The following is a 26,687-nucleotide window of genomic DNA, read 5'->3' as shown; positions in this document are numbered from 1 at the left end:
CACTTTCACAACTGTTTGCAAGTGGATTTTGCTATTCTGCACAGCTTCAAAGAGCACTGAAAGCAGTTTGAAAGTGCATTATTCTGCATGTGCGGAATGAGCCTAGTTTTGATTAGAGACTTGAGCAGGGTAGAGGCGACAGTTTCAGCAGCTTGCAGATATTTCCTAATTGGAAATCTCACAGCCCAGTTCAGAGCGGAGACAGACAGGGATGGCACTGCTTGAATGCCACTCTGCCTGCTTCATAGGGCTTTGGCACAGCATGGGGAGCCTGAATTTAAAAAAACCCTCCAGCTCCCCCATAGAAGAGAAAAAAGATATGCCATGAAGATCATAGCATACCTCCACTGACAGCTTCGCCGGCATACAGGGGCCCAGAGGGGTCTGAAAGTCAACTAAGATCAGCCCTGCCCCCTGAAATGCCCCCGGAACACCAGTGTAGCTGGGGGCAGTGTGCAAGTGCCAGGGTGGCACGAGGTTTCACAGTCGGGCATTGCAGGGCACAACAGTGGCTGGGTGCGGGCAGAGGTGGGATCCAGCAGGTTCTCACCAGTTCCCAAGAGGGGGTTACTAATTGGGTCTGCTTTTCTGTTAGAAATTCCATTAGGTCCAAAAATCACGAAGTCCTGTTGTTTCCTATGTGGCTGGTTAGCGAAGGTCGAAAACGGGATAATTCTCCCTGTTGGGCTGTTTTAAAAACATGTTTTAGAAATATGGTAAAGTTCCTTGTTTAGGGAAAGTATCCTTCTTTTGATTTCTAGAAACAAAATGAAGTATTTGAAAGTATTAAGTATTTGACAGGCAGTCAATTAGGGGAGAAGTCGTTGTTTCTGTTGGCAGTAGACGACAGGACTTGCTAGAATGAGTTTAAATTATGGACAGAAAGATACCAGCTGGAAATTAGGAACTTTTTTTTTACAGTAAGAGTTTTTTTACAGTAACAGAGAAATTATTAATGCCCCGCCCCTGGAATGCCCGGCCACGCCTCCGTCATGCCCCGCCCATCCCCATTGGTGCTACGCCACTGTTTGAATCCCACCACCATGGGAACCTGTTACTAAAATTTTTGTGTCCCACCACTGGGTGCGGGCAGATTTGACCCTCTGCTGGTGTAAGTGCCCTGGAGAGGTCATTTACACTGGCAGAAGCCCTGCCCCCTGGCTGCGCTGCCCCTCAGTCATTCTAAGTCGCTACTTTGACCAAGGATGCTAAATTTTGTTTGTTAAAATTTCAGAACTTTTTTGATGGATTCCAACTTTATATTTTTGCGCATAGTTAAATACACAGCAACTTCATTGCTGCTTTAATTTTAGCCCAATATTTGAATGATATCTTTAATATTTACCTCTTCCTAAAGAGTTGTATGGTTTTTTTCCTCTTACGTATTTTAACCATGACTATATTATTTTCTCTGAAAGCCTACATGCCGGGCAGATTTTCTTGAACAAATGAACACTTTACATTTTTAAAAACTCCACTGCTAAATTCTTTCATCTCCATGAACTAACATGGTACTGTTTTTATCTTTTAATTTATGGGCACTCACATATCAAGGACATTTTATTATTACATAAAATAAACAGAACTGTGTGCAGTTTATCTAGCAAAGCATCTATGGGGGATTCAATGAAAGTCATCTTCCTGACTTCTAAAACAAACTTATACTTTCAGGGATACTTAATAGTTCAGTACATGGGATACTTGATGACAAATACTTTATGATAAGAACATTGAATCAAAAATGGGAGAAGGAAGGTTTTCTAGATACTGGGAAAACTGAAAATTTAATAGACGGAAAAATATAAAGACTGAGAAATATATGGAGTTGGAAAGAAAAGTGATATTGAAATGGTATAGATTTAGAACACCAAAACAAATAGCATATATGATTAAAGGACTTAGTCCTAAATGCTGGCACTGCGGAGACCAGGAGGCATATTATAGTCATATGTGGACGGAATGTATAGAAGTGAAAAAAAATTGGACAACCGTAATGTTATATATCGAGAAACTAGTTAATAAATAACTGTCATATATCGAGAAACTGGTGAATAAACTGGTGGATAAATAATGATTTAATGTTCATGGGTGTAATGGAGGATAGAAGGGTAGATAAAAAAATATAGCTATATGTATAAAATAATGATCAAAGCAGCACATGCAGCTTTAGGCTGGAAAGAAAAGAAAAAATGGACAATCCAGAAATGGTTGGAATATATCTGGGAACAAGTGACACTGGACATTTTCGATATAATAACAAAAAATAAACTGTGGCAAGATAAACAGAGAGAAATTTTGAAGATATGGTCAGTATATGCGGACTGGATGAAAGAAGCTGGAGTCAATGAGGAGATATGGGAGAAGAGATTACAAAGAATGAAGTTACTGCTGTTTGTTTGATAAAATTATGAAGAAAATACAGGGGGGAAGGGGGAAAAGGGGGAAATGTATTGTTTGAAAATGAATGAAGAATATTAATATAAAATGGAATATTCAAATGATACAATTTTTTTTTAAAAAAAGTACATGGGATACAGGTCAAGGTTAGTCTCACCATACAGACAGAGAGGTTATTAGAATTTCAAGCTAATGTGGTCCATTGTGCGCAGCACAAAAAGACTTCTGTGGGATGTCTTAAAAAGAGGTGACTGCCTCTTTTCACTCTGCGCACCCAAAATAAGCTACTGGGGGGGGGGGGTTGTCTTAAAAAGATGTGGCTTCTGGTGTGCTTTCCAGATAGCAAAGCCATCACAGGGGAGAAGAGGCTGTTTCCTGCCTGACCAATTTTGCTCTCTGATCAGTTTCACCCTCAGCTTGTGCCCAACATTTTGGGCGATTCCGCACACAAGTAAAATAGGTTCGACCCAGTTCCTTGAGAAGGGTACTAACCTAGGTCGAAACCATTGTTGTTCCCCACTGCAACCAGCTTGATCCCAGCTTGGAGGGTGGAATCATCCTATGCCTCTTCGCCGCTCCGTTCCGATTGGCTGCTGTTCTACGGCCATGTTCCGTCTATCCCCACACACGTTATAAAAAAAACTGCCACAGGAATGGAGGGATGAAGGTGGCGTTTTTTGATTGGCCAGCTGTACGCATGCCCGAAACACTCAGCTGTGATTGGCTGAATGGGGGACTCCTGGCACCAGAGATTCCACACTTTACTGGAATCGAGCTGAGTTTGAGTGTGGTTCCCTGAAAAAGTAGTAGTTCCCAACTGTAGTCGGAAATTTGACCACTACACGGGGCGAAGCTACCATCGATCCCAAAACCACGTTGATCCCAGTGGTTGTGCAGAGCACTTAGGTCGAACGCAGCTCGAACTTAGGCCGATAACGCAAGTGCGGAATCGACCTTTGTGTGCATCTGAAGGGATTCTCCCTGCTGCCATTTGCAGAAGGTTGCCTCAGGACGTTTGCTCTGCAGGCTCCGATCCTGAGTGTCTTTGTAGCCTAAAAAGTACATAGCTGTAGCCAGTTGGTTGTGCTGATTCTGGCCATTTACAGTTTTCCTTTTTTCCCCCTTGAACTATTTCTGTAGCTCCATGGACACAAATACAAGAATCTTAGCCACTCAGAAGACCCATCTACCTTCCCTTGAGAAGCACTGGGTTGACCTGCCCTTCATGGACTGACTTAGTTTTTCTGTACAATAAGAAAAAAACTAAGGCCCTTTCCACATGGGCCAAATACAGCACCCTGGGGATGGCAAAAATGCCATCCCCAGGGAGCTGTTTGCAAGGGGGGCGCAGCTGCTGCGCAGCCGCATAGCCCTCGTGCCTCCCCAGCGGCGTGAAGCCGCTGTTTCCCAAGCTCGCTCCCCAAGCAAGGTTTTTGGGAAACAGTGGCTTCCAACCGCTACCATGTGAACGGCAGCTGCTGGAAGGCGGCATCCCTCCCCCGTCCCAATCGACTTACCTTCCCCGCGACATCTGACGTGTCGCCGAGGCCTGGGGACATGCCCCCCTGCCCTGCGACTCCAGAGCGGTCGTGCAGGGCAGGGAGGCATGGCTTCGGCGACACGCTGGACGGTCGCAGGGAAGGTAAGTCAATCGGGTGACGGCGCTCTGCGGCGCCATCTTCCTGGTAGTTTCCATGACCATTCGTGCGAACGGTCCTGGGGGGGTTGGGTCGGCGTCATGTACACTGACCCAACCCCCAGCGTGGCCGTGCGGAAATGGCCTAAGATGGTCTGTGGATGGCAAATGCTTCTCAGTGGGAGGTAGATGGGTCTTCCCAGTGGCTAAGATTCTTGCATTTGTGTATTTATACCTCACTTTTCTCTACTTTTAAGGAGACTCAAGGCAGCTTACAAAGTCCTTCCCTTCCTCTCCCCACAACAGACACCTTGTGAGGTAGGTGGGACCAAGAGAGTTCTGAACAAACTGTGAATAGCCCAGGAGCAATGTAGAAGTAGGGAAACAAATCTGGTTCACCAGATGAGAATCAGCCTCACGTGAAGGAGGGGGAATCAAACCTGGTTCTCCAGATTAGGGTCTACTTGCTCTTAACTGTTGTGGCTCATCCACCCTGGGAGAAGAGCAGAGAGGGGAAGGATGTCTAATGAATATATTTTATTAAAATGTATTAGATATACATTTTATTGCTTTGTGATTTACTGTTAATAAAAATCTATACATAAACATCTAAATAAAAAAATCTACATCCATATCTTTAAAAAGCGCATAAAATATTACAATATCACAAAATATATTACAAATAACCACAAAGCCTCAGCTGTTAGGATCAAATATAAAATACCCCAGAATGTAGCACAAGAAGACCTGATGCATTTTGATCCCACTGGAACTTCTTCAGAGACTGATAAATAACCTACACGCACATAGAACTAATATCAAGCCATACAATCTTATTTACAGCCCAGTATGTTTTATATAGGTCAAAAACAAATGGTGTTCCTTTAAGTAACTAAGGTTTATATTACGAATCTTACGGAGTTTATGTTCACCAGGTAACTTTTCCAAATAACATCACTTGGCAGACCTGCTGTGGACTATAATAGAATCAACTATGTGTGGTCAAACAGATACCAAAGACGAAGCCTTATGTTCTGTATTCATAGCCCCAAACCCATCCTACATTCAAGGAGCATTTTGATGCTCATGTTGCATCAGAGACGGAAGGTCAGAGAGTTTGGTACTTACAGGTGGTCCACCAAGTCCGATTCCTGGAGCGCCTCTGTCTCCTGGCTGGCCAGGAACACCAGGAGCCCCTCTGTCTCCCTAAAGAAGTGAATGACAAAGAAATGAAAGAGAGGTCGGCAAAAAATTATTTGACTGAAAGAACTATCATAAAGGCTAAATGTTATTGTAATGGCCTGTCAAAATTTACCCTGATCAGGCTTAGAATCTCAGCTCCGCCTTCCCTCTATGTTTCCACCCCCGCCCCCATTAAGTTGCAGTTGAATTATGGTGACCCCTTTTGGTTTTCAAGGCAAGAGGCGTTCAGAGGTGATTTGCCATTTTCTGCCTCTGCATAGGGACTGCTGCCTGGGGAAAAAGCAAAGACACATGCCACACAGACAGACAAGGACCAACAGGTAGTTAGTGTAGTTAGTGGCAAGTGGAGAAGAAGCTTCTGTGATCAGACTAAATCAGAACAATGGGGAGCAGGAGGATGCTGTTACCCTTGTTTTGAAAGGATGCTTTTCAAAAATTATTATCATTATCATTATCATTATCATTATCATTATCATTATCATTATCATTATCATTATCATATTGATACAAAAACAGTTATACACAGCAATCAAGATCAATATGCTGGATTTTGTATTGCATCACACGCCGGACACTTCCCTAGCATCTAGGACTGTGTGAGGTATCGACGAATAATGCATGCAGAGCCGAGTAGGGTGGCCTTTTGCAGCTGACATATGGTGATTTTGTCAGCGCCGATTGTTTTTAAGTGCCATCCAAGGTCTTTAGGCACTGCACCTTTATTATTATTATTATTATTATTATTATTATTATTATTATTATTATTATTATTATTATTATTATTATTATTATTATTATTATTATTATTATTAATTAGTTTTATATAGCGCCCTCCCCCAAAAGTCTCTGGGCGGTGTACAACATGGAAAATATAGACACATATAAACAAATAGAGCACATTACAACATAGAAATATAAATATGATGCAGGAAGAACTTACTTTGTGTCCATGTGGCCCAGGTAATCCAGGTGGTCCTCTTTCACCCTAGAAACAGGCAATGTCATAAAACAAAGCATAAACTGCTGGAATTGACAGCCTTGCTTGCATGTAGCAGCACGGAATTCTGGGAGATCTCCACAGACATTCTAAAGGTGACAGCTGGAAACAGTTGCTCTCTGACTATGCTGAGGAAAGATGTTACGTGTTCTGCTTAACCAAAAAGGCTCTGACTGTAATGTTTACTATTGTACACTACGATTGAAATTGTAACCAAACTATGAACTGTGAATGTATCTGTATATAAGTGATACTTTGTTTATTTATATAGTCTGTTTCTCTCTCAGTTTAAGTAAAGCTCTCTTATGTTTAATGATTTCTTAGGTAAAAAGGCTGGTCTTTAGCTAGGTAACTATTCATATAAAGTAGCACACAAAGTTACATTCTGCTCGTTACTCTGCTAACAGGAGCATATAGAAGCATACCTGTTGCCCTTCATAAACTTCATCTTCCCAACTGGAAAACCTGATACAGACCTTTCAAGCAACTCTGAAAAGGCAAAGTTGATCTGATCCGTCACCCTTGTCCTTCTGAAACCCCTTTTAAGGCAAACAGGAAGTGCAAAAACCCAGATATGTTCCCTGGTAAGATATGCTGCCCCCCCCCCCCCATATCCATTATCCTTTACAACTATATCCCACACTTCTTCCAAGGAAATCAGGTTGGCATACATGAGTCTCCTTGCCTCGATTTTAGCTTCATGCCAACCCAGGGAAATTAGGTTGGGCTGAAAATTAGGTTGGGCCTCATCCAAGGGATCTTCTTTACCAAATTTCACATAGACAAGAAGGACAACCAGATCACCCTCCCAGAAGCAAATGGAAAACCCCGTTTAGAAAAGGCACATTTGTGCCAAAGGATTTCCATCTTCAGTTTTTGCTACCGTGCAGAGCCTCATTACTGCAAATTCACAAAGACTGATGGGGAAGAAAAGTGCTCGGAACACCTCATCTGGCCAGAGGAAGTTAATTTTGCTCGGAGGAAGCAATTTGGAATACTGGTGCAATTCAAAGGAAACAAAATCAGCAGGTGGATTACAGGCAGCCAAAAATTAAAGCATGAATGCTCTTGATTAGGCTGAATACAGTGAGATTTTTGTTCGTTTGAAAGATGAAATCGGGAGAACCCCACTCAGTAACGCTTTCTTATTCAGAGGTTCTTTCCAATCAAACAGACCCAACTGGCAGTCACTTGCCAAATCTATGATGGTTTACAGGAAATTAATTGTCCTAAAGAAGGAAGGAAGTTGATGGACAGCAGATTCAGGGCAGACAAAAGAAACCACTTTTCCATACAAGTACATTATCAATTCAAGGAATTCATCGCCAACAGATGGAAAGAGGACTGTCAGCTTAAACTGCTTTAAAAGACAAATTCAAAGACATAGTGGCTATGCAGAGCCTCTGTATTCGGAAGCAGCATACTCTAAATAAGAATTGGTGAGGCAGGGTTTTGGCTTCCATGTCCTGCTTGTAGATTTTCCAAAGAGTGATGGGTTAGAAAATCTTTGCTCTGAATAAATCTTTGGCTGATTCCGCATGGGCCAAAAACAGGGGTGTGACAACGGTGTGAAAACAGTATAAACCCTTTTACAATGTTTTAAACCCTTTTACACCATTTTCACACTGCTGTTTTTGGCCCATGCGAAATCAGCCTTTGATCTGAGCTGGAATGTTGCAGCTCTTGAAATTCTCCAATGCAAATTTCAATCTGTGTTTCTGAACAGTTTTAAACTTTCAAACAGATGGCGTGGGGAAAAGGACTAGGTAGACACTAGGACCCAGCATTCCACAACAAAGATCATTTTCATTGGTTATTGATCATTATGGCATATATCCGTGGTGAACCTATGGCACAAAAATGATATCGGTATGATTGTGTATTAAAATTTGGAGGGGGAAGGTTGTTGGTTTGTTGTTTGTGCTGTGGTTCAGTTATCACGCATAACCAGTGAAGAAATAAAAGAGAAGTAAAGGTGTCCATATATGCCAGTCGTGGCGAACCTATGGGACTCCAGATGTTCATGGACTAAAATTCCCATCAGCCCCTGCCAATTGGTCATGCTGACAGGGGCTGATGGGAATTGTAGTTCATGGACATCTGGAGTGCCATAGGTTCGCCACGACTGGCCTATATGGACACCTTTACTTCTCTTTTATTTCTTCACTGGTTATGCGTGATAACTGAACCACAGCACAAACAACAAACCAACAACCTTCCCCCTCCAAATTTTAATACACAATCATACCGATATCATTTTTGTGCTATGTTATACGATGTTATTGTGTGGTCACAGGTGTTCTTGCAAGGGAAAAAATGCTCTAACTGAAAACTTCAGCAATTGCTATTTCTAAAATAAGTAATGGAAAGTCTCCAAGTTAAACCAGAAGGCAATTGGAGTGGAATGCAGGGTACAAGTATTCCACGGACCAAGAAGAAAATAGATTATGAGGACATCCCCCATCCTATATCTAGCTATATCAGCTAGACTCACCCTTTCTCCATCTCGAATCTTGCCAGGTAACCCAGGTTCTCCGGCCAGTCCTGGCTCACCTGCCCGCCCAGGGGCTCCTGGTTTCCCATCCTTCCCAGGATCACCCTGCAGAACACATGACAAATAATTATATTACTTGGGAGAAGCTGGAGCCGTTTTTCCATTGAAGAGTAAAACAATGTTCACCCATTCCTCACTTTATAGAGGGTCTGTTATGTACCAAAGATGTTAGTTCCACCATTGTGGAATATTTGGTGAAGTTCTTCACCCATTTTATGAGATTTGGTAATGTTCACCTTTTCATTTTGTTGCAAACACATTTCTTGCTGCTGCTATCATCTACTTAAACAATTCATTACATGCTTTTGATATATTACCTGGCACAATAATCCATTTAGCGTCTGTCACAAAGTTTATTTTCAGTATCTTTTGCATTTCACCATTACAATCCAATATTTTCTAGTCTTTAGGTATATTGACCACATATGATAAGAAGTGGCGAAAGTATTTTGACATTTCCAATATTTTGGTTTAACATTTGATTTACTTTAGCTGTATCCACAGGTATTATATACCATCTGAGAAAACATTTTGCACCGATTTTCTCTTAGCATCTGAGATTTTGAAAATGTAATTCCTTTGGTCAAAGGAAAAAGTGGCCTAAGTCCAGGAGCTGGATGCTGGCATTTCGCGTGGCAAAGTGAGGAACATAAGAACATAAGAACGAGCCAGCTGGATCAGACCAGAGTCCATCTAGTCCAGCTCTCTGCTACTCGCAGTGGCCCACCAGGTGCCTTTGGGAGCTCACAGGCAGGAGGTGAAAGCAATGGCCTTCTGCTGCTGCTGCTGCTCCTGAGCACCTGGACTGTTAAGGCATTTGCAATCTCAGATCAAAGAGGATCAAGATTGGTAGCCATAAATCGACTTCTCCTCCATAAATCTGTCCAAGCCCCTTTGAAAGCTATCCAGGTTAGTGGCCATCACCACCTCCCGTGGCAGCATATTCCAAACACCAATCACCGCGTTAGTGAAGAAGAAGTGTTTCCTTTTATTAGTCCTAATTCTTCCCCAGCATTTTCAATGGATGCCCCTGGTTCTAGTATTGTGAGAAAGAGAGAAAATCCTTTCTCCGTCAACACTCTCTAGCCCATGCATAGTTTTCTAGACTTCAATCCTTATCCCCCCCTCAGCCGCCTCCTCTCCAAACTAAAGAGTCCCAAACGCTGCAGCCTCTCCTCATAAGGAAGGTGCTCCAATCCCTCAATCATCCTTGTTGCCCTTCTCTGCACTTTTTTCTATCTCTTCAATATCCTTTTTTTGAGATCGTGGCGACCAAGAACTGAACACAGTACTCCAAGTGCGGTCGCACCACTGCTTTATATAAGGGCATGACAATCTTTGCAGTTTTATTCTCAATTCCTTTCCTAATTATCCCCAGCATAGAGTTTGCCTTTTTTCACAGCTGCCATGCATTGAGTTGACATTCCCATGGAACTATCAACTAAGACGCCCAAATCCCTTTCCTGGTCTGTGACTGATAGCACTGACCCCTGTAGCATGTATGTGAAGTTTGGATTTTTTGCCCCTATGTGCATCACTTTACATTTTGCTACATTGAACTGCATTTGCCATTTCTGAGCCCACTCACCTAATTTATCAAGGTCCGCTTGGCGCTCTTCGCAATCCTTTGCGGTTCTCACCACACTAATTGGAAGCCAATTAACATCTACTCCACTCCTGGTCAGGCCTGCAGAATACCCCCATGATGCCAGAGTAGGCAGCATGGATGCAAAAGAACTGGGGAGGCACAAGCCACAGCATCTAGCTGTTTTGGTAGGCTGCAGCAGCCACCCTCTGGCATATCCACCCCTCCACTGGGGCAAGCAGAGTCCAGTTAGAGGACACCGTGGAGAACTCAGAAGCAGCAAGAAGCCAAGCAGACTTTCTTAGAAGCAAGCAAGGAAAAGTTGGTGTCTGCAAGTTCTTCAACAATCTCCAGTAGTTTCCAGCATCGCAAGCATGCTTTATTAGTTAGACTTCATGGGAGGAGTCGGAGTCCTAAACTTTCAATACTATTAAACCATTTTTGAACTGTTACTCATTAGTCCACAGGTCTCACACTCTTTTGTGGCCAAGTGCAAGGTACCTGCTATTAGATCGCTTGGGGAACAGAACATTCAACCATTTCCTTTTCAAACCATCACCCAAGCTGGGCCACTGAAGTAATCCATCACCTCTGAACTTGGAGGACTACAGGTTCCAAGACTGCTGCACACTCAGAATGAGATCTGGGGTCACGACCCTTTCACTCCAAAGGCAAATCAGACTAGTTTTCACAAACAGCAGATGAAGCTGTAAACTTCAGACCAAGATTAAAAAATCCTCATACACAGGCTCATTCCGCACATGCAGAATAATGCACTTTCTAAACTGCTTTCAATGCTCTTTGAAGCTGTGCGGAATGGCAAAATCCACTTGCAAACAGTTGTGAAAGTGGTTTGAAAACACATTATTCTGCATGTGCGGAAGGGGCCACAGAAAGGAGATCAGATGAGAATAAATTTCTCTGATACGGTGATCTTCTCTGAAGTGCAACTTTTCTATACAGGGAAGAATTCCATCATCTGAGCCCCAGCCTGCAGTCAGAAGTGATAAAGCCCGCCCTGCAGCCTGAAGTGGTGTAGTCCTCCCCGGCTTTACTCCCTCAACTGTTATTTAAGAACGACATATTGCTCCTACGTTATAAATAATTATTAAAGTTCTTTTGTACCTTGTCTCCTTTTTCTCCGACATCTCCCGGTCGACCAGGATCTCCAGGATTTCCCTGTTAAATAAAATGTACCACTTAAATCTTTCCTGTGGGAAAGGGCTAGTGAAAAGTGAAATTGAATTACCGTATATACTCGCGGATAAGCCGACTTTTTCAGCACAGTTTTTGTGCCGAAAAAGCCCTTCTCGGCTTATAAGCGAGCCACCCGCCGCTGCCTCCGCCACCCGCCGCCCCCCTTGCAAACAAGGAAATGCCAGAGCAGCCAAGGGGATCCAAGGGGAGCCAAGGCTGCTGTGGGGATCCAGGAGGCGGCGGGGGGTGGGAGCGATCTGGTGGGGAGCGGGCGCACTGGCTCTTCCCTGCCCCCACCTTCTTTGGAGTTACGACCCTAGGCTTACACACGAGTCGATAAGTTTTCCCAATTTTTGGTGGTAAAATTAGGCTTATACATGGGTCGGCTTATACACGAGTATATACGGTTAAAGAGTACGGGGAGCCAAAGAGGTGGTTTGTCAACAATTGGTCTGCTTTCTTTTCATCTGAGATCACAAAATTCTTGAGATCCTACAGTGGTTATGTAACCCCTGTGTGAGAATGGGATGACCCAGAAAGGGGTGGAGTCTGAAAAGAGGCAGAATGCTGCAGAACTCATGAGGTTGGAGGAAGCAAGGCTACCAGGCTGGGACCTTGCTTCCTCCAACCTCATGAGTTCTGCAGCATTCTGCCTCTTTTCAGACTCCACCCCTTTCTGGGTCATCCCATTCTCACACAGGGGTTACAGTTACAATGTTGACAAGGACGAGAGAAGCCCAAAGCCATAAAGCTCACCGTCGTTCCCTGTTGCTCAAGGCTGTTGGGGGAATAAAATACAGGAGAGGGAAACCATGCATATTGTTTCAAGCTCCTTGGAGAAAGCCTGAGATAACAGTGTGACAAAGGAATGATCGAACCATGCATCAGTAGACTAAAAAGGCATTTGGTTGGATCCAACCTAAAATTCCCACTTGTACAAGTGGAAGCATAAGAAAAAGTCCACAGTAGCTGCTTGCACTAAGTCGCTCAATGTATCCCCACTCACGTTTCTGCACAAGCGGAGCTGTACTAAGAGAAACTGTTCTATTTTTCTGCTTCGCTGGATCCAGACCAGTTGTATGACCATCAATGTTGGGTTTTTTTGTGTGTTTTTTTTTGGCCTAAGGTGAAATTGAAGATTTCTGCTGGGTCAAAACTATCAGGAATTATTGCAGGAAGCAAGGAGATAAAATAACATTCTAGATGCATGACATTTTGCATGCAGGCTCTATACTCCATAACCCTAACATTTTGTGTGTGTGGGGGGGTCTCATGTTGTCTAATCAGTACTGTTTTAGATGCTATTGTGCTGGAGCATCATGTCTCAAGGGGAGACGGTACAGACTATACGTGCTATGTCTGTTTACAAGATTCCCTTCGGAGGTGAGAATCCCATGCCACGATTTGTGACGCATTCAGTCGGCTATATGGTCTTGTCCGGTTCAGATGTTCCATTATCTTAGACAACCAACTAACTGGTCAATACATACCACATTTCCTGGCAAGCCACGTGGACCTGGGGGGCCTGCAGGCCCAGAAGCACCCTGTAAAGAGAAAGAAACAATGTACTTGTGTAACCCCCATGCTCAGAATGGGTTGACCCAGAAAGGGGTGGAGTAGGAGGCTGCAGACCTCATGTAGTTTGGAGGAGACAAGGCTACCAGACTCGGGCCTTGATTTGTATAAGCCCTTAACACCTTGTTAAGGGTTTTTTGTGGTTGTAATGGGTGAGAGTTCTCCTGGAAACCTTCATCATGTTGAATCCTGTTCACCAAGCCCTTGGAGTCTTCAGGAGCCAACCCACTTGCAAAGAAGAATTGGACTTGGCAGTATCAGTAGACTGTAAATATGACTTGAAAATGCAATCTGAACAGGACCTTGAAGTGTGACGTTAAATGTTGATGTTATATGTTATATGTTATATGTTAAGTAAACCATTTTGTTTTTAAAATTTGTTGTTGCAAACTAATTCCAAGTTCTGCCCCGCAGAACCCACAGATAGAGGTTACACTTGCAACATTAAAAGTTAGAGGAGAACTAACAAGTGGAACTTGCTCAAGAAAAATATAACGAGAATAACCATCATCCCCTGAAATACAGCTGATGACCCCCCAAAGCATCATGTTATCCCCAAAAGAGCATGTCTGGAAGAAACAGTTCAAATGATGCTAAGCTCAAATTTCATGAATTTTCCATTTTTGCGCTGAAATTTACATCGTTGGTGAAGGAGAACTTTTCAGATAGGAAGGAAGGAAGGAAGGAAGGAAGGAAGGAAGGAAGGAAGGAAGGAAGGAAGGAAGGAAGGAAGGAAGGAAGGAAGGAAGGAAGGAAGGAAGGAAGGAAGGGAGGGAGGGAGGGAGGGAGGGAGGGAGGGAGGGAGGCATGCAGGGAGAGAGGGAGGGAGGGAGGCATGCAGGGAGGAAGGGAGGGAGGCATGCAGGGAGTGAGGCAGGGAGGGAGGAAGGGAGGGAGGGAGGGAGGGAGGGAGGCATGCAGGGAGGGAGGGAGGGAGGCATGCAGGGAGGGAGGGAGGGAGGGAGGGAGGGAGGGAGGGAGGGAGGGAGGCAGGGAGGGAGGGAGGGAGGGAGGGAGGAGGGAGGGAGGGAGGGAGGGAGGGAGGGAGGAGGGGGGGGAGGGAGGGAGGGAGGGAGGGAGGGAGGGAGGGAGGGAGGAGGGAGGGAGGAAGGAAGGAAAAGGAAGGAAGGAAGGAAGGAAGGAAGGAAGGAAGGAAGGAAGGAAGGAAGGAAGGAAGGAAGGAAGGAAGGAAGGAAGGAAGGAAGGAAGGAAGGAAGGAAGGAAGGAAGGAAGGAAGGAAGGAAGGAAGGAAGGAAGGAAGGAAGGAATCTTTCTGGTGTGTCTGCTTAGGGTGGGATCCTCCTATAAATGAGCTGGCCAATTACTGGAGGACTAATCTCAGAGTGAAATTCTGGGAAAAATGTGTTCTTAGGATGATGAAGAGATACAAGCGATTAGAGTGGACATTTCAGGGCTTGATGAACCATTGGTATGACTTATTATATGGAACTGGTGCATAACTGGTGCACACATGATGCATGGGCTGTGAAAGCAACCCACTACCCCTGGTCACATGTCAATAGGTGAACTGGACCTCATTGCAACAAAGATGTTTTCGGCATCTTTGGAACTGACTCTTCACTTATCCCTGGCCCAAAAGATACTTGGCTTCTCTCAACCAGGAATAGGGCCGTTATCTGCCCTAGCACCAGCCTGGTGGAATGCTCTACCTAGTTTTAGGGCAAGGGTGGACCATAAAGAGTCTTTTGACCATCTGAGAAAACAGCTCTTTACAGCAAATCATTTACTCACAGGCTCTCCAAGAGCTCCCGGTCTTCCCACAGCTCCTTCCTGTCCCTTCACACCCTGAGGGAAAAAGAAATTCAGTCTGATGGACCACATCACTAGGCGGTTTCAACTTAAGGAAGAAAATAAAATCTTGACAATGCAGGTGCCAAGAGATCTGTTGAAGCTGCTAGCTTCACAAGGACTCTTTGATGGATTGGGGGGGAGGGGGATAAAATACTGTTCCCAGTTCCATTAACTGAGGGATAATAAACCCTGATCATCAAGTTGGTAGGCAAAGGATACCTACTCCATCCCTGCCTCTTTACCAGTCCCTGAACCATATACACCTTTCCTATAGATACATAAGAACATAAGAACACACCAGCTGGATCAGACCAGAGTCCATCTAGTCCAGCACTCTGCTACTCGCAGTGGCCCACCAGGTGCCTTTGGGAGCTCACAGGCAGGATGTGAAAGCAATGGCCTTCTGCGGCTGTTGCTCCCGAGCACCTGGTCTGCTAAGGCATTTGCAATCTGAGATAAAAGAGGATCAAGATTGGTAGCCATAAATCGACTTCTCCTCCATAAATCTGTCCAAGCCCCTTTGAAAGCTATCCAGGTTAGTGGCCATCACCACCTCCTGTGGCAGCATATTCCAAACACCAATCACACGCTGCGTGAAGAAGTGTTTCCTTTTATTAGTCCTAATTCTTCCCCCCAGCATTTTCAATGGATGCCCCCTGGTTCTAGTATTGTGAGAAAGAGAGAAAAATTTCTCTCTGTCCACATTTTCTACCCCATGCATAATTTTATAGACTTCAATCATACGTAAGTTTCTTCTCTCTCTCTGTGACAGAAAACACCCTGTCAGTTCAGTAAACCTTTGCCTGTGTCTGTGTGAAATTGCAACTCTTTTCCAGTGGGGTTCTGCTGTCCCTTGCTCTAAACAAATCAATAACCTATTGCATTCCTTGTCTTAGCCACCAAACCACTAGACTGTGTGTCCTTCTAGAGAAGAGTGAATAAACTTGTTTATTTTGTGCAGTGAACCTTAAGCCCGACTCTCACTAATAAGCATCGGCAGACTCCAAATGACTAAAGACAGAATTGCTACCTCCCCCGGGTTATGTGTTTACAATCCAAGAGAAATTCACATCTTGAAGATAGAAATATCTGTTCAGCAGGCCCAGCTACGTTAAATTAGTTGCATTTCCTCCGTCAGACTGTACAAGTGCATCAAGCAGACACATAATGGGATTCTTACTGCACTGTGCATATTTTTGCACATTAGAAGCAGCCAATGAAAAGGAGAGATGACATTTTACTGCACCATCATCTCAGGAGTCTCAACAAAGAGAATCAGAATGGTACCCCCCCCCCCCCCAATTAATATAGTTAACCCTGAAGTGGGCAAAATATTTACCATTAGCTAAATTAAAGCACAATGCCCTTGGTTACAAATATTAGAATAGTTTCATAGGATAGGAGCAGTGGCATAGGAGGTTAAGAGCTCGTGTATCTAATCTGGAGGAAACGGGTTTGATTCCCCGCTCTGCCGCCTGAGCTGTGGAGGCTTATCTGGGGAATTCAGATTAGCTTGTGCACTCCCACACACACCAGCTGGGTGACCTTGGGCTAGTCACAGCTTCTCAGAGCTCTCTCAGCCCCACCCACAGGGTGTTGGTTGTGAGGGGGAAGGGCAAGGAGATTGTAAGCCCCTTTGAGTCTCCTGCAGGAGAGAAAGGGGGGATATAAATCCAAACTCTTCTTCCTCTTCTATATATTTTGGTTTGCAGCAGTCTCGAGTCCAGCGGCACAAACTCAAGATATTCCAGTCCAGTAGCACAGAAGAAGGAGGGGTAGGAGGAAGAGGAGGAGCTTGGATTTATGTCCCACCTTTCTCTCCTGTAAGGAGATTCAAGGTGGCTTACGAATTCCTTTCCCTTCCTCTCCCCACAATAAACACCTTGTGAGGTAGGTGGGGCTGAGAGAGTTCTGAGAGAACTGCTCAGAATCATCCAGCAGGCTTCAGGTGGAAGAGTGTAGAAATAAACCCGGTTCACCAGATTAGAGTCCACCACTCGTGTGGAAGACTGAGGAACCAATTCCTGTTCTCCAGATTAGAGTCTGCCATCTCCCAATATTCACAGGCACCCTGCTAGTCTGCCCCCCCTTCTGCAAAGCTGGATCCCGGCTTCGCAAAGGGAGGGAAGCCAACAATGGGCCAAGCGGGAGGGTGCTTTCCCACTGCTGACCTGCGGGGCTCTGCTTCTTCTTTAGGACACCAGAGCTCGGAACATGTGGCGATTGTTAAGGAGTTAGTCATCATCACACTGTGACTAGCCCAAGGTCATCCAGCAGGAATGCAGGAGTGGGGAAACACAGCTGGTTCACCAGATAAGCCTTCGTACTCAGGTGGAGAAGTGGGGAATCAAACCTGGCTCTCCAGATTAGAATCCACCTCCTCTTAACCACTGCACCAGGCTGGCTCTCGAGACCAACAAGGTTTTTGGGATATGAGTTGGTTTCTAAGGTCCTACTGGACTCAAATCTAATTAATAAATATGATAATCAGTATCGTCATTAATAATGAGAATCATTCCTAGTGATCATGCTAGGATTCATGTTAAATAAGGAGGAAGAGAAAGAAGGGAAGGAAATAGGCAAAAAAATCAGTACCTCTGTTTTTTATTGTTTTAATGATCTGTGTATTTGGGAGGGGTTAATTATTTTAAAAATGTGATTTTTATTAAATATGTTTTCATTTGTTCACCACCTTGGGGGCCCTTGAAAGGGCAGAAAGGCAGGATGTGAACTGCAGAAGACGAACAAAATAAAATGAATTAACAAACAACACATGGGCCCTTTCCGCACACGCAAAATAATGAGTTTTCAAACCACTTTCACAACTGTTTGCAAGTGGATTTTGCTATTCCACACAGCTTCAAAGAGCACTGAAAGCAGTTTGAAAGTGCATTATTCTGCATGTGCGGAATGAGTCGTTTTCTTCTACATTAACCAACCAAGAACATCTACCGTCGACTGATGCCCCATTTACAACTCCTCAGTCCTTCCAGCACGTTTTAAAAGGATGTTCGGAGAAAACAAGGCTGACCTGCAATTCAGTGATCAGGGTCAGCCTTGTTTGCTTACCTGTTGCCCTGCAGGTCCAGGTGGCCCTGGCTCACCTGAGATGCCACGGGGTCCCTGTTGAAAGGAGAAAATAGAGGAAAAGCCATTAATTCTAATAGCAGCTCTCCTGCCTCCTACCCCCATCCTTCTAGCAAACAAGTAAAAGAAAAACACTAAATGCTTACGGGTTCACCTCTTTCTCCACGGTCTCCCTTTTCACCTGGTGGACCTCGTTCTCCCTGGTGATATATTTATAAAAGATAAAACACTTGTGAAAATGAGAAGAAGAAGAATAAGAATAAGAAGAAGAGGAGGATGAGGAGGAGGAGGAGGAGGAGGAGGAGGAGGAGGAGGAGGAGGAGGAGGAGGAGGAGGAGGAGGAGGAGGAGAAGAAGTTTGGATTTATCCCCCCCTCCTTTATTCTCCTTCAATCTCCTTTCCCTTCCCCACCCCCACAACAAACAGCCCGTGAGGTGGGCGGGGCTGAGAGAACCCCGAAGAACTGTGACTAGCACAAGGTCACCCAGCTGGCATGTGCTGCAGTGCACAAACACATCTGGTTCATAAGCCTCTGCCACTCAGGTGGAGGAGTAGGGAATCAAACCCGGCTCTCCAGATTAGAATCCACCTCCTCTTAACCACGGCACCATGCTGGCTCTCGGGACCAACCAGGTATTTGGGATACGAGCACAAAATGTCTGGTGTCAGTGGCAGAGAAAACTGCCAAGAGAGCTTTAACAGTCAGGTGGGGAAAATAAAACATCTCTAAAACCATAAACTTTAATAGAAATGATTAAAAGCACAATATCCAATAGACAGAGCCTCTATCATCAGAACAACAAGCGGCATACACATTGGATATTCCAATGTTTTGATTTAGGACAAGAATTCATTTCATTTCAGTTGATTTGATCACTGGAGGTCTGCTTGATGCTTACAACTGAATTGCATGGATTTCATTGAGGGGATATTATTTATACAGAGGCTCATTATGTTTCGGGTATATTTTGGGATCCCCTTTCTGTCTGTTAGTGTTGTTCATGTATTGCATAATTGTTTCCATTGTTGATATTTGGGCTATTGGATATAGTACTTTTAATCATTTCTATTAAAGTTCATGGTTTTATTGCTGTCCTTTTGAGCCAGGCAGAGTAATTTTTCTTCATATATCCATACTGTTTCTGGCTCAATCTTTATATTTAGAAAATAAGAAATCTTCTCAGCTCCTGAGCTCCATACAGCTAGCAGGAGATGTCTTGCAGACGACTTCAGGGGGAAAAGTCTACAACTTCAGGCTTTGACTTGAGCAGAAATGAGGCACCTTGAGTACGTCTTGGGGGGAAAAGAGTTCCTTTCCAAGATGCCTTCCCCCACATTCTCGTGGGGGGGCGGGGGGGAAAGGAGATTGTAAACCCCTTTGAGTCTCCTTTCAGGAAAGGGGGATATAAATCCAAACTCTTCTTCTTCTAAAATGCTTTCTGGAGGCAGCCGTTTTAAGAAACAGAAGGCTGGAGTAATCCAGTCATCCAGAAAGTACCTTTTTGAACAGGCATTCCAAGAATAGAATAGAATAGAATCTTTATTGGCCAAGTGTGATTGGACACACAAGGAATTTGTCTCCGGTGCATATGCTCTCAGTGTACATAAAGAAAATACATTTGTCAAGAATCATAAGGTACAGCACTTAATGATTGTCATATAGGTCTAGTAAGCAATCAGGAAACAATCAATAGTAATAAAAACATAAAATGTAAAATCATAAAATAAAATGAAATGTCAGCACAGGCTATAGTCATACAGTCATAATTGGGAGGAGATGGGTAATAGGAATGATGAAAAAAGTAGTGCAGTAATTATATAATAAATATATAATAAATAGTTTGACATTATCGAGGGAATTATTTGTTTAACAGAGTGATGGCAGACAAACTGCAGGCTCAGTCTAGATTTTTCTGACCAAAAAGCAGATACGCACAATATATATTGTGCATTCCACTGGAGCAACCGCAGCCTCCCCCTCGTTCTGAACTAATCGCTGAAGTGAATTAAAATCCCTAACCGCGAGCAAGGGAAAGTGCCTTCTGGCTGCTTGCTCCGTGCTATCAATAGCTCCCGAGGCAAGCACAGGTGGCTGCAAATCACTAATTTCAACCGACAGGCTATGATTGCAGCCCAGCGTCGGGCGAATGCAATATATGCAAAGTAGCCTCCTGAGACTGGCAATGACATCAACTGCAAGAGTCTGCAAGCAGAGCCAACTTGGAATGATTCTCGAGTGGGAACGTATTTCATACGAAACACTTCTTTTTTTTAAAAAAAAAAAATGCAAACTGTAGATTTCAGTTTTGTGGCCCATAAACCAAACAGATAACAGGGCTCGAAAAGGGCTTCTGCCAGTCAGAGTCGGTGTAACCCCTGTGTCAGAATGGGATGACCCAGAAAGGGGTGGAGTCTGAAATGAAGTAGAATGCTGCAGAACTCATGAGGTTGGAGGAAGCGAGACTACCAGGCTGGGACCTTGATTGATTTTATTAAGCCCTTAACACCTTGTTTAAGGTAACTGCAATGTTGTGGGGAACTAGTGGGAAGGGAGTTTATTTTTTTTGCTATATTGTAAATGTTAGAATTTATTGTTTCAGGGTTTTTGTGTATGTAAATGGTGAGAGTTTTCTGGGAACCTTCATCATCTTGAAGCCCATTCACCAAGCCTCAGAAGTCTTCAAAACCAACCACCAGCAAAGAAGAATTGGACTTGGCAATATCAGTAGACTGTAAATAAGGACTTGAAAATGCAAACTTAACAGGACTGCAAAGTGTAAATGTTAAATGTTTTAAAAGTGTTATTTGTTAAGTAAAGTAAACTGTTTTGTTTAAATTTGGTTCTTTGCAACTCCTTCCAAGTACTGCCCCACAGAACCCACAAGCTGAGGTTACATCGGCACCACTGGGTCGGAGAGATCCATGGTCTGATTGGAGATACAGCAGCCTCAACCAATCCAAACAGAGCTGTCATCAGTCTTGTGTAGAGAATCTCCGCTGCCATCTCGTGGTCTGGAGAAAGGCACCGGGCCGATATGAACTCCTCTCATTCCTGTATCTTATTCTGTTCGCTGGTACGGATGGCTTGTTGGGAAAGGAAAATATTCATAAAGCCATTCCGAACCCTGCTGCCCTTCCTTCAACAACAAAACCAATTTGGACAGATATTTGAGTAGGGAGGGGGAGCGCTTCCAGGGTCTCGTTTTGAATAACCACCGCACACTTGGAAAGCTGCTTTCCCTTTAGCATGAAACTGTTCTCATTTGTCTAGACCTCCAGTTGGGGAAATTTTAAGGGCGTATCCCGGGCAGCATAAGTAATATCTATGGTTGTAATACAGTCATGTTCTAAAGGACTATTGTCTTTGGGGAGCAAGTTAGCCGGGTTTAATCTGTTTGAAGCAGCATATTGTACCTCAGGACTGTATAAGAACGAGCCTGCTGGATCTGACCAGAGTCCATCCAGTCCAGCACTCTGCTATTCGCAGTGGCCCACCAGGTGCCTTTGGGAGCTCACGTGCAGGATGTGAAAGCAATGGCTTTCTGCTGCTGCTGCTACTCCCGAGCAGAACTTGTGGCTTAGTCAAACTAATCAGAAGGATAACCTTTTAATAACTGTAAATACTAGCCTGCATCACCTGGGAACAGAATATGCCAATTGACCTGAAGGAAGCTTCTAATACATTTTGCCCCTTTTGGCTGTCTGCGTGCACAACCTCATCTGTGTTTCCAGCTGGATCCAAAAAGCTTCATAAATATTAATTCAATTAATTACAAATATAAATGCGTATTCTTCCACTTAAACTTGAAAACTAGACTCGAAATGATAGGTGGCGTACAAGTATTTTAACAAATAAATGCATGAGTCAACTGGTAGGATTAGTGTGGAATCCATGTCAACATATACATTTTTGACATTCTGTGATAATGATGAAATATTCACATCTGTAAAATTTTCACAAAAGTATAATAAAATCAGAGGTGGGACCCAGCAGGTTCTCACCAGTTCCTGAGAGTGGGTTACTAATTATTTGTGTGTGCCGAGAGGGGGTTACTAATTGGGTCTGCTTTTCCGTTAGAAATTCCATTAGGTCCAAAAATCATAAAGTTCTGTTGTTTCCTATGTGGCTGGTTAGCGAAGGTAGAAAACAAGATAATTCTCCCTGTTGGGCTGTTTTAAAAACATGTTTTAGAAATATGGTAAAGTTCCTTGTTTAAGGAAAGTATCCTTCCTTTGATTTCTAGAAACAAAATCAAGTATTTGAAAGTATTTGACAGGCAGTCAATTAGAGGAGAAGTAGTTGTTTCTGTTGGCAGTAGACAATAGGGCTTGCTATAATGAGTTTAAATTATGGACAGAACGATACCAGCTGTAAATTAGGAACTTTTTTTTACAGTAAGAGTTTTTTACAGTAACAGAGAAATTATTAATGGCCTGCCCCTGGAATGCCCGGCCACGCCCCCATTGTGCCCCACCCAGCCCCATTGGCGCTACGCCACTGTTTGAATCCCACCACCATGGGAACCTGTTACTAAAATTTTTGGATCCCACCACTGAATAAAATATACATATTTTTTAAAATCATACTTACAGGACCACTGGGTTGAGGTGTAAACACAGATGTCTGGAAAGGGGTTAAAGGTTAGAAAGAGATAGTAGCAGAATTTACGCATGATTTCATGACGACAATAAATGAATTAATCAATGAATTCTCTTTTTCTCTGACTCTGCTATGCAACTGCACAGAAGAGAACAAGGAAGGGAGGTAAAAACTAATAAAGATCCCATGAACACCTGGGAAATAAGGAATCCCCATCTCAAATTTCAGAGAAGACTAGTTGCTAACTCAGTAATATAACAGTTCTTAGATGCTTTCCCTATGGAAATTATCTATTTCAAGCCCTACTAAAATGAATGGGAATCAAACAATTATACCGGAGAACTTCGTAGATTGTACCCATTAATCCACAGTGTAGATTGTACCCAGAGGCGTATCTAGGGAAAAACTTAGCCCAGTTTTCCACCCTGAGTTTTCCACCCCCCTCACCCCTCACCCCCTGCCATATGGGCAGCCACCTCTCCCACCATGACCAAAGAACATTATTTTGCACCAGGTCATCCCTTGTCTTGAAGTCAGTGTATCAACCTGGGGAGAAGGAGGAGGGGCATGGGGGGTTATTTTCCACATGACTAAATGACCACAGCCTTGGGACATTTGACCCCATATGTCCATAAGAACATAAGTTGCTTTCCCAACATCAGATCCTCTGAAGATGCCAGCCACAGATGCAGGCGAAACGTCAGGAGAGAATGCTGCTAGAACACGGCCTTACAGCACGGAAACCACACAGCACCCCAGTGATTCCGGCCGGGAAAGACTTTGACAATACAATTTTCAGTCTGCTTAGTTGTCGCTATAGCATGCTCATCACAATGACACTTACCGTTCCAGGTTGGCCCGGGGGACCAGCAGGGCCGACGTCACCCTGAAAAAGGCAGACCAGAGTTAAAGCTAAGAGCAAAGATGGTGCCGCTCTCTTCCTTGTGGGACATGGCTGACCTCAACTAGCTCAATGGATAACTAAGAACATTGGAACCTCTTGGGCCTACCGTTGCTGAATTTCTCCATTGGAATTCTATGTCTGGAGAAGAAGATGACTTTTTGTGCTCCATTTTTCTCTACCACGAAGAGACTTAAAGTGGTTTACAACTGCCTTCCCATCTTCTCCCCCCAGTCTGCACCTTACGAGGAGCAGCAGTGGCATAGGAGGTTAAGAGCTCATGTATCTAATCTGGAGGAACCGGGTTTGATTCCCAGCTCTGCCGCCTGAGCTGTGGAGGCTTATCATAAGAACATAAGAACATAAGAACAAGCCAGCGGGATCAAACCAATGTCCATCTAGTCCAGCTCTCTGCTACTCGCAGTGGCCCACCAGGTGCCTTTGGGAGCCCACATGCAGGAGGTGAAACAGAACAGCCTTCTGCGGCTGTTGCTCCCGATCACCTGGTCTGTTAAGGCATTTGCAATCTGAGATCAAGGAGGATCAAGATTGGTAGCCATAAATCGACTTCTCCTCCATAAATCTGTCCAAGCCCCTTTTAAAGCTATCCAGGTTAGTGGCCATCACCACCTCCTGTGGCAGCATATTCCAAACACCAATCACACGTTGCGTGAAGAAGTGTTTCCTTTGATTAGTCCTAATTCTTCCCCCCAGCATTTTCAATGGATGCCCCCTGGTTCTAGTATTGTGAGAAAGAGAAAAAAATTTCTCTCTGTCAACATTTTCTACCCCATGCATAATTTTGTAGACTTCAATCATATCCCCCCTCAGCCGCCTCCTCTCCAAACTAAAGAGTCCCAGAACTGCTGCAGGCCCCTCTCCCTCCCCATAGGGAAGGTGCTCCAGTCCCTCAATCCCATCCTTGCATTTGCCCTTCTCTGCACTTTTTTTCTATCCTCCTCAATATCCTTTTTTTGGAGATGCATGCACCAGAGACTGGACACGAAACAATTACTCCAAGTGCAATAGTCATACCTACTGCTTTATATAAAGGGCATGACAATCTTTGCAGTTTTATTCATCAATTTAGCACTTTTCTAATGATCCCCAGCATAGAGTTTGCCTTTTTACAGCTGCCATGCATTGAGTTGGACATTCCCATGGAACTATCAACTAAGACGCCTAAATCCCTTTCCTGGTCTGTGACTGATAGCACTGACCCTGCCAAAGCGTGATATGTGTAAGTTTGGATTTTTTGCCCCTATGTGCATCACTTTACATTTTGCTACATTGAACTGCATTTGCCATTTCTGAGCCCACTCACCTAATTTATCAAGGTCCGCTTGGAGCTCTTCACAATCCTTTGTGGTTCTCACCACCCTACATAATTTGGTATCATCTGCAAACTTGGCCACCACACTACCCACCCCTACTTCCAGGTCATTTATGAATAGGTTAAAGAGCATTTCCTCCCTCAGACTGTACAAGTGCATCAAGCAGACACATAATGGGATTCTTACTGCACTGTGCATATTTTTGCACATAAGAAGCAGCCAACAAAGAGGAGAGATGACATTTTACTGCACCATCATCTCAGGAGTCTCAACAAAGAGAATCAGAATGGTCCCTCCCCCCCCCCCCCCATTAATATAGTTAACTCTGAAGTGGGCAAAATATTTACCATTAGCTAAATTAAAGAACAATGCCATTGGTTACAAATATTAGAATAGTTTCATAGGATAGGAGCAGTGGCGTAGGAGGTTAAGAGCTCATGTATCTAATCTGGAGGAACTGGGTTTGATTCCCAGCTCTGCCGCCTGAGCTGTGGAGGCTTGTCTGGGAAATTCAGATTAGCCTGTGCACTCCCACACATGCCAGCTGGGTGGCCTTGGGCTAGTCACAGCTTCTCGGAGCTCTCTCAGCCCCACCTACCTCACAGGGTGTTTGTTGTGAGGGGGGAAGGGCAAGGAGATTGTCAGCCCCTTTGAGTCTCCTGCAGGAGAGAAAGGGGGGATATAAATCCAAACTCTTCTTCTTCTTCTAGGTGGGGCTGGGAGAGTTTGGAGAGAATTTTGACTAGCTGGAGGACATCCAGCAGGATTCATGTGGAGGAGCGTGGAAACAAACCTGGTTTACCAGATTAGAGTCCACCTGCTCTCCACTACACCATGCATTACAGCACGATGACATACCTCTGCAGGCCCCTTTCTTCTAGTTTTGACTGAAGTTCAAAGTGCTCTTCAGTGATGGGAAATGGCCTACACAGGGAACATCTATATATCTATTTCCCAAGCATATCCCCTCTATGTGGATAGATAAATCTGCAGATTGGAGCCACACAGGAGGAAAACAGTTCTGCAAACTTGGAGAAATTCCAAAGCTTGCAGAAAATTTGACAACCTACACAAATGTGGTGTGTGTGTGTGTGTGTGTTATATCCCCCCTGAAAACAAAAGCAATGTCTGCACATGGGCAGACAACCAGCCTACTTCTTCCTGGGGAGGGGTGTGTGTGTGTTGGAATCAACAACCAACTTAACTGTTCATATTTCCAGTCCAACCATTTATCTGTATTCTGAAGAACTAATTGCTGGAAAAGTTCAAAATGGTGAATACATGTCAGCAAAGTGAGTAAACTGTCAGTAAATAACTGAGAGGTTGTTAAACAACAGCTCATTCCACATAGCCCAAATAAAATGTTGTGAGGCAGAAAATGGCAGACAGGGGTCATTTTGAGGGGGCGAGTGCGAACCAGTGGTGTGGGATTGAAAAATATTTTCAAAATATTTTTCAACGACTAGTGTAGAATGGCCCAGCCATGGGTTACTATGGTGGCAATTTTACTTTTAGGCCTTGTCAGCCTACAGAAAGCAGGATGTTAAACTGATACCCTGTTTCCCCGAATATAAGACATCCCCTAAAAATAAGACATAGTAGAGGTTTTGCTGAAGTGAGAAATATAAGGCATCCCCCGAAAGTAAGACATAGCAAAGTTTTTGTTTGGAAACATGCCCGATGAACAGAACACAGAAAAATAAGACATCCCCTGAAAATAAGACATAGCGCATCTTTGGGAGCAAAAATTAATATAAGACACTGTCTTATATTCGGGGAAACACGGTAACAGTTGCTGAGTGGCGCCCC

At 44.0% G+C, this 26,687-nt stretch overlaps 1 protein-coding gene across 1 annotated transcript in view; it reads right to left on the bottom strand.

Annotated features, from left to right (window-relative positions):
- Positions 1-26,687, bottom strand: part of COL22A1 (collagen type XXII alpha 1 chain) — a 112,976-nt gene that overhangs the window by 49,873 nt on the left and 36,416 nt on the right. The window contains exons 11-20 of the mRNA XM_048508469.1: positions 23,488-23,529; positions 22,635-22,667; positions 18,190-18,243; positions 18,026-18,079; positions 14,897-14,950; positions 13,060-13,113; positions 11,498-11,551; positions 8,728-8,832; positions 6,177-6,221; positions 5,162-5,239 (exon numbers count right to left, since the gene is read on the bottom strand). Coding sequence (XP_048364426.1) covers positions 5,162-5,239; positions 6,177-6,221; positions 8,728-8,832; positions 11,498-11,551; positions 13,060-13,113; positions 14,897-14,950; positions 18,026-18,079; positions 18,190-18,243; positions 22,635-22,667; positions 23,488-23,529 — 573 coding nt within the window. The remainder of the gene's footprint in view (positions 1-5,161; positions 5,240-6,176; positions 6,222-8,727; positions 8,833-11,497; positions 11,552-13,059; positions 13,114-14,896; positions 14,951-18,025; positions 18,080-18,189; positions 18,244-22,634; positions 22,668-23,487; positions 23,530-26,687) is intronic.

The sequence above is a fragment of the Sphaerodactylus townsendi genome, linkage group LG09 (assembly GCF_021028975.2).
Source record: "Sphaerodactylus townsendi isolate TG3544 linkage group LG09, MPM_Stown_v2.3, whole genome shotgun sequence".
Taxonomy (NCBI): Eukaryota; Metazoa; Chordata; class Lepidosauria; order Squamata; family Sphaerodactylidae; genus Sphaerodactylus; species Sphaerodactylus townsendi.
The sequence above is the reverse complement of the archived record's forward strand: the minus strand, read 5'-3'. Positions and strand labels throughout refer to the sequence as shown.